Source organism: Schistosoma haematobium, chromosome 2, assembly GCF_000699445.3.
Source record: "Schistosoma haematobium chromosome 2, whole genome shotgun sequence".
In the NCBI taxonomy this organism is placed as follows: Eukaryota; Metazoa; Platyhelminthes; class Trematoda; order Strigeidida; family Schistosomatidae; genus Schistosoma; species Schistosoma haematobium.
In genome coordinates, this window is record NC_067197.1 from 27,765,151 (window position 1) to 27,773,653 (window position 8,503).

At 28.1% G+C, this 8,503-nt stretch overlaps 1 protein-coding gene across 1 annotated transcript; it reads right to left on the bottom strand.

The window, feature by feature from the left end:
- Positions 1–3,927: 3,927 nt before the first annotated feature.
- PROX1 (Prospero homeobox protein 1) lies at positions 3,928–8,276 on the bottom strand. Its single transcript, XM_051214792.1, has 4 exons — positions 6,734–8,276; positions 5,854–6,170; positions 5,093–5,237; positions 3,928–4,322 (listed from the first exon to the last, which is right to left on the bottom strand). Exons 1-2 carry the CDS (start codon positions 8,225–8,227, stop codon positions 6,012–6,014), a joined length of 1,653 nt encoding a protein of 550 aa, XP_051067976.1. The 5' UTR covers positions 8,228–8,276; the 3' UTR covers positions 3,928–4,322; positions 5,093–5,237; positions 5,854–6,011.
- Positions 8,277–8,503: the final 227 nt, after the last annotated feature.

Consider the following 8,503-nt stretch of genomic DNA (forward strand, 5'->3'; position numbering starts at 1 on the left):
TAAACAATATGTGTTATACGTTATTTTTTAATTTCATTTATAAAATGAGACAACTCGTCAGTTGTACTATCTGTTTGACCTTGTCACTATGGTAATACAATTCAATTTTCACTCATATTTAACATTCGAATTGTATTTCGCTTTAAATTAGAAAAAACAAATGAATTTCATTCACTATCTAACACTGAATTGATAATTTAATTGATTAAGTGATAACAATCAACTACAAATAAGTAAAAATTTTGTTTTTAGATTGTTTCCTTGAAATTGGTTTCTGACTTAGTTAGTCTGTAGATAATAAAGGACGAAACGAGTCCTGGATTTCACTGCTAGCCACTATCCATCATTGCTTACCAAAAAAGTTTTTAATTATGTTCATATTTCTCTTGAATATTGAATGATGAATTACTTCAGTTTTTTTTCAAAATAGATCAAAGTACCTGGTTAAGTATGAATGCTATTTATATTATACATACTGGGTACATGTACCAGTGTATTTACTTATTTTTATCACTGAATAAATATACTATTCCACCCAGTTAAGTATCATCTGCTTTTTGTTTACAATCACTAGGATATATGTGAAATATATAAGTATAATGAATTAAAAGCTTGTGTTATATCTACACCGTTTATTACTTATACTTGAAAAGAAAGTAAACCAGAAATCACTGCAATTCCCATGAATCGAAATAAGAATACCGAAACTGATAAGAATGAACGCCCAAAATACGGTGACTCTAGTCGAAAATACACTCATTTATATATTGATTATATACTCATTTCAATTATTAATTAGAAAAGAAGTCACATATATGAAAAATGATCAAAATAATAACCAGTCATGCGGAACATGGTTCATATTGAATTAATATAATGAATATTATATCTTGAATAAAATATCACATTAAAAATAAAACAAATATTGAGATGGTGGAGAAGATTTGTAGCTCAGGTGGATGATTTTGGTGGAGTTTTGTTCTCTGAGCTGGATGGTTTGGTTGTGGAGCTTTCATCGTCCTTCTGAACAACATCATCAGCACAAAACTCCACCAAAAACAAATATTCCATTGAGTAATTAACATATTGAATTAAAAACCGAAGTAATATTGAATAAGAATTACAGTGAGTAAAAGAATGTAATTTTACAATTTAATCCTATTATATCAACTTCATGTGTGTTGAACTCTTCAAATACCGTCGTATTCAACTCTCCAATACTAACATCAGTGCATGTATGAGTTAATGATATCATTACAGAGCTTCGATGTATTGTGATTAAAATACTGTTTCAGAATAATATAAATGTTAACTAGATATCCCAACAATGAGCAAATTAATATGCTCATGATGAATCAATATACAAAATATATGGAAAGTTTACACGCAAAATAGTTTTAACGAAACAATGTAATGTATAAAAGGATTAATAATTACTTACGAAAGTCAATAATTACTAGAGAGGCTTTCTGAACTTAATTTTTATAATTTCACGTCTACTACAAGATCAATAAACATTAGACGGACTTTTCATCATGCCCTGAGATACACTTTTATTATGTGACCATGAAGAATGAAGTATTTTAATGCAAGGAATAAAACTGACATATAAACAATTGAACTCCTTAATATTCAAAAGATATCGTGTTTGTTGAAAAAGTATGTCTTTATTAAACAAAAACATTTTGATTTTAACAGTTTATGAAAGAATGTTTTTAAGGAAACTTTAAGAGGATGAGTCTAATCTAACCAGTGATGATCCATTTTTTTAGTACAGGTAATGATCGAATGAACAGGATCATTCGAAACACAGCCACTGATCATTACGATTAACAATGACAAATGTAGTTGAAATAGTAAACTTTACAAAAACAAAATCCCAACTTCAACATTTACCTTCCATATTCATCTTAGATTGGATTACCTATCGACAGTAAATAAATTTGGAGAGAAGTGTTTATAATTATGAAAACAATTCTCTATCTAATAGTTTACTTATTCATTCAATTTCTGCCAGTTTATGTCTTTTTAACTGATAAATGGCCAAACACAGGAACACGATGTCAACAATTCGATGTGCTCAGTATCCTGAATAAAATGTAGAAAACAAACTAACTTTTACTTGTCGTTACTAATGATGTTACCAATAATATAGGGATTTTACTGAGGTTACTGACTTTCTTTCGATTCTCTGATCAAAATTTACATCTCGATGTTGCAAATTATGGTAGATATAATTACAAATCTATATGTTTCATTTCAAACGAAAAGTTATTTCATCAGCACTGTGTAATAAGCTTTTTTTTGTTTTTCCGACGTAGCATTCTATGTTAGTAATTTTGAAGGTTAATGTTACCATTCCTAACAATAATGGGAGTGAACAACCTCTCCTTCGAGTTCCAAAGCACCATCCATCAAAACAACAAGATTATTTAGAAAATTTTCCTTTCAGATATTTCACTCTAAAGCCCATTATATATATATAAATATATATATATATATATATATATATATATATTCGCTTATAGATAGATAGATAAAAAAACTTTAACAGTTGGCTACGATTGAAATTATTAATTTAAGTAGTATGATACTTTGGTTCATTACATTTGATATTAATTATCAGTAAACAATCATTAAGTATTAGTAATCTGTAGGCTTCAAGTTGTATGCTTTATATTTATTAGCAGTCATTAATGTTTTGTTCCTAAACTCCCAAATTACTGAATGGTTTATCAAATACTTCATCAGTGATGCTATAGTCAGACTTATAAGTAAAATACGGATATTATGATATAATGAAGTAAATATCTGTTGTTAATGTTCTGAAAGACGGAAATCCATCCAGTCGACCAGATACGAACATATGTACTTATATTTCAAAATATATTGGTCGGATGGATACATATTCACCATACATGATAATGTTACTCATGGCAGCATTCATTGCATTTTATATTCAGGAACATAATACATCTGTTCGAACATTTACAAGATGGCAGACAAACATTAAAATCGCAAACAAACTACTTTCGTATTGCACAGACTCCCCATAAATGGCAAATGAGTTCATTGTTAGGCCGTTGGTGGAAACCTTCGAAAAATATACGACGTGATACCCTTCACTCACTTAAAAAACGTGTGCCTTTAGTACCATATTTTTTTAAAAACTGCAATCCACCCTATTTATCACCTATGGTTTAGCATTAAAAAGTAATCAGTCGGCTGTAGAGTCGCCAACTACTATCATTATGGGGAAACTTGACAAATGAAGTAAACTTGGGCCTACCGGGGAATGTGAGTTTCCTCAAAGTAATATGCCGTAATCAGCATAATTCACATCACTGACGCAGCATTTTTATTTCAACATTTTATATCGAAAGAATTGTTGAGGGTCATTTGTGAAAACCAAGTTATCACAAAAATGTTCATAGTTCGGCTACGTATCGTCATCGTTTCACATTTCAGGTATATTTCTATTTCTAATAGAGACTTAATCCCTATATCTTTAAATTTCCTTCTGTTCTTACGTCAAATGGGAACCTAGGTTACGATATCAATTGTTAATGATCTGAATATAGATATAAAAATTAATAGGTGGTATATGTTGATCTAGTATTGATTTTTTTTAAGATTCCTACTACATTCCCAATTTACATTAAAATGCACAATATTTTCAAATCATTAAACAAGCTAAATGACTTTTATATACTTTCTTAAGTTGTAAATATTGATTCATAGTAACAATTACAACATAAAATCTGTAATAATTTAGTAAGTAATTTTATGAATCAATAACAGTAACACGAAATGTACTTTCATCGGCATTTTATTCGTGTATGATGTAGTTATTTCGTTTCATAGAATATAAAAAGATTGAGTATACAGTAATGATACTAATTATTATTATTATATTGTTTGTAATGTATACATTAATAGCAATATTTGGTATTATGATTATATATTATAACTAAAATTCTGTCTACAATGAACTAAATAAGTAAATTAATAAGAAAGAAAATCATACTACTTAAATAATAAAGAGATAATATGTGAGGAAAATATGGATAGAAAAATGAAATAAGCAATGAAAGAATAGATTAGAAGTTTAGAAAATGTTCTTACATATAAATAGATTATCATATCTAAATATTAAACAAATACAATTAACATTTAAAGAATTCTGGAAATTGTATATCTAATATAGAAATCTTTTTATAAATAGTTTTTTTCCATGATGAATTAACATCACGTTCATTTAAAATTGCATCAGCGAATTCCCATACTGTAATTTGAATAGCTTCAAGAAATTCTTTCGGAGTCTGTAACAATAATAATAATAATAATAATAATAATAATAATAGATATTACTTCAATTAATGTTATTTAGCTCTTCCTTAGTTTATCAATGTAACAATGAATTTAATGGCCAAGCGAACAAAAGTACATCTTATACACTTAAAAAGATATGATTCATAAATGAATGGGAATGTATCATTTCATTTTACAAATAATTACATATGCTCACTAGTGATTAGCTCAGTTAGAGAATTCTCGGACTTCTAGTGAGAAGCCGTAACCAATGAAGCTAATCCGTGTCACGTAGAGACAGGCATCTATCTCAGTACAATCGAAGATAGTCCCTCATGTTCGTAGATTGGTTGAGGTTAAACATTAACATTGTTGGATGCCGGCCAGCTCAGTGGTGTAGGCCCTTTGGTTCGAATCTAATGAGTAGAGTCGTGGATATACGCTGCTGAAGAGTCCCATACTAGGACGAAACGGCCATCCAGGGCCTCCACGTTTTTAATGGTGGTCTAACATCAATCGATTCATGGTCCCAATCAAAAACTTATTAACCTTCACGACCCCATACTGATAATTATAGTACTTATATTAGACATTGTTACACAAACGAAATAGCTCTTTAATGTTTGACTAAATTCAATTTTTAGATGGCATGCTTCAGTAAATTAACTGTTTACAAAACTATGAGGATAGGGTATTATAATCTGTAGTACATGATTGCATTAACAGTTAGTATCATATAATACTTTAAATTACAAAAACGTAAAACAATTTTAAAACTTACTTCAATTTCGTCACCTTTATTAAAATGTGTTTCCATGCTACGTATTAATTCATGTTCACGTGATAGTCTAATATCATCTGCTTTCTTTAAACCGGTTGCTTTTTGTTGACGAACAAATTTTTCGATCTGTATGTAAAAAAACTCTCTACACACAAAATAATGAGGAAAAGGGGAGACAGATTAAAGATTTGGATGAATAAATCATCATTTGGTTAATTTACAAGGTATAGTACATTATACTGATAAATATGTATTAAAGTAGTCCTATAGAAAATCTTAGACATCATTATGCTTGGTGACATAAAGCTGGTGAAATGTCCATCTTCTCCAGTTAGAAATATGTTTACTAACTTAAACTATACACTTTTCAAATTGAAAGGAAACCATAGGGCGTAGTGTATTAACAAAGGAATGTTCATTTGCTAAAAAAATTATTTACTAAGTGAAAATGATGAAACTTGATTATGTGTTTTCTAGTTGAGTTGCATTACATGCTAATATTGTGGTATAAAAACACATATTATCTACTATGTGCATGTTAATCCTTACAAATTGCTATTACATATAATTATAGAAAAATAAAACGTAAACCACGCACACAAATAATTATCTTCGTTTCTTTATACATATAACACATACTGAATTAATAGTTAACATCTACACAACTAACAAAATAGCGTACACAAAGAGATACATACGAAAGCAAAATATGAACAAGACATTTATACATGCAACTTGAGGAACGATTAAATCTCACCCACTTTGTGCAGACCGATTCGACTATGTCCTTTCCTCTTTTTCTCCATCCTCCAACTGATGTTAGAGAACAGTGAATTCGATGATATGAACATTGTACAATCGGAGGTGTTGTGCATTCATGTATAGATATTTATGATTAAGATATTTTTTGTACAAAAGCTTACCGGAAATTACTAAACCATTTTACCAACTGTGCAGTAGATCCACGATTAAAACAAACTTCTGGAAAATATGACTTCAATAGACTTGATGTTGGGTAACGGGAATACATGAACATCATTTTAGCTTTTTTCAAATGAGCTGCACTCAATGTCGCTGTCTAAGGAAGTAAACAAAAGAATATATTTATCGTATTTGCTTTATTCGATCTAAATGAAACAAGAATAATGAAGTTTTTTAGTTTCATCGACTTAAATGGCATGTATGTAACTAAAACAAGATTCGGTGAGTTACGAGAAATTAATAGTATTCTGGAAACCTTGTTCTTCTCAGTATCTTAGAAATCTATTAATATTTACTATGTATCTGAAATGATCTAAAATGTGTTACACCTATTCGATATTCAGTTTGCTTTGTGAATCTTCTACAAGCTACCGAAATCTCAATAAATACATACATAAATATCTGATTATTTCACTCTAAAGCCTGAAAGTCTTGGTTTCTATCCTTGACAAGATTGTGAATGTACAGAACTGGTAAATATCAAACTAGGACGAAAAATCTGCCAAGTCCTTCTAGGTTCCTAATAACTTTTTAGTTTATAATGTAGACTATAAAATAAAAAATTATATATATAAATCCTGACATAAATGAGAAGCCTCAAATTAATTCGTTTTATTATTACTCAGTTCAATAGTAAATCAATATTTTCCATCAACTTACTTTAGTTTGACTATTAATTATTGATCTTTTCAAACGTGTTTGAGAACAATTACTTGAATGATTATCTGATGAAATAATTAGATCTGTTTTGTTATTGTTATTATTATCTTCATGGTCATTTTGATGAATTCTTAAATCTAATGATTCATCTAAATGAGGAATTTTATTTGGAAATTCTTCTATATCATTATTTAACCGACGTTTATTACAACTTGGTGATAATTTATTTAATTTTCTTGTTTGATTTCTATCAACAAATAATTGACTATTAAATTGATGAATTCTTAATCGACGTGTTTTATTATTAGTAGTAGTAGTAGTATAACGTAATGGTTTTATTCTTGTTGAATAAGTGGATGATTCTTTTGATGTTATGATTGTACACTTTGAATTAGCAGATTCTTGTTCAGATGATACAATATCATTAGGAATAAACTCTACTTCACTTGATTGATTCTGATTAGATTGCTTATTGTTAACATTTTCCAATTCTATATCATTATTATTTTTTGTAAATTTTAAATTAAGTGGTGTCACATCACAATCTTGTATACCATCAAATTGTACAGATTTCATTGAATTACAATAATTTAATATTGTTGATGAATTATACCAATCTTTATAATGATAATTTTGTAAATATGTTTCTAATTGATGCATACTATTATCAATAAGTCGAATCATTTCACGACGAACTTGATTCAGAATTTGATTACATATTTGATTACGACTTTCAACTGATTGATCAGTATCTATATTATTATCATTTTTAATAGTTTTATTAATCTTTTCAAATGGTTTTAAATAATCCAATTGATCATTGAAAGATTGTTTATTATTTTGATATTGTAAATTGTTTATATTAATTGAAGATAATAATTTTGTACAATTTAAATCTTGTTGACTTAAATTAATACATTCATTATTTTGATTAATCATAGATGGATAATTATAATTTCCATATTTTATATTAGATTGTAATAATGAATGATATTTATCATTCAATTCTTTATAATATGATAGTTGTGATTTATCATTCACTTCATTTATTCCTAAATTATTTCTATTATGTAAATGTCTATGACAAGAATAATTTGGAATTAGACGAGCTTGATTTAACAATTCCAATGCAACAATTTCTAGTTTTTCTTTTTGATTAATAGAATTATGAATACATTCAACAGATCCATAATCTTTATATTGATTTATTAATTCAGATGTCGGTAAATTATTTGAGAAACCAGTTGGAGTTGAACCAGATCCAACTGATGAATAACCTTCATCTGATAATGGTATATAAAGAGGTGTTGTTTTCTCATTGGTTAATATATCTTTATATCCTGTAAAACCTGATGACATTGAATGAAATACTGGATAAGGATTAGATTGAGATAATGGCGTAGAATGAATGTATTTTCCTTCTAAACCATTAAATTTGGGTTTTAGATATTCAGGAGTTTGAAAATTTCTTTCATCTTCTGAATAACTTTCCATCTTAATCCTTTTTTATTAAATGTTTCTAAAAACAAAACAAAAAATACGGGAATGCATTCATTGTAATTATAATTATTCTTTATATTGTTTTAAATACATAATCAACAAATGCATTAATGAACTGCCCTATATGTTATTCGAAAATATCTAGAAATGAGTTGTTTAAATTTCTACTATTACAAAATTAATCATGATGAAATCTTAACCTCCCAATAAAGAACTATTTACAAGGGATAATGTATTAAAAATGATTGTATATTTCAAGAAATTGGCCCA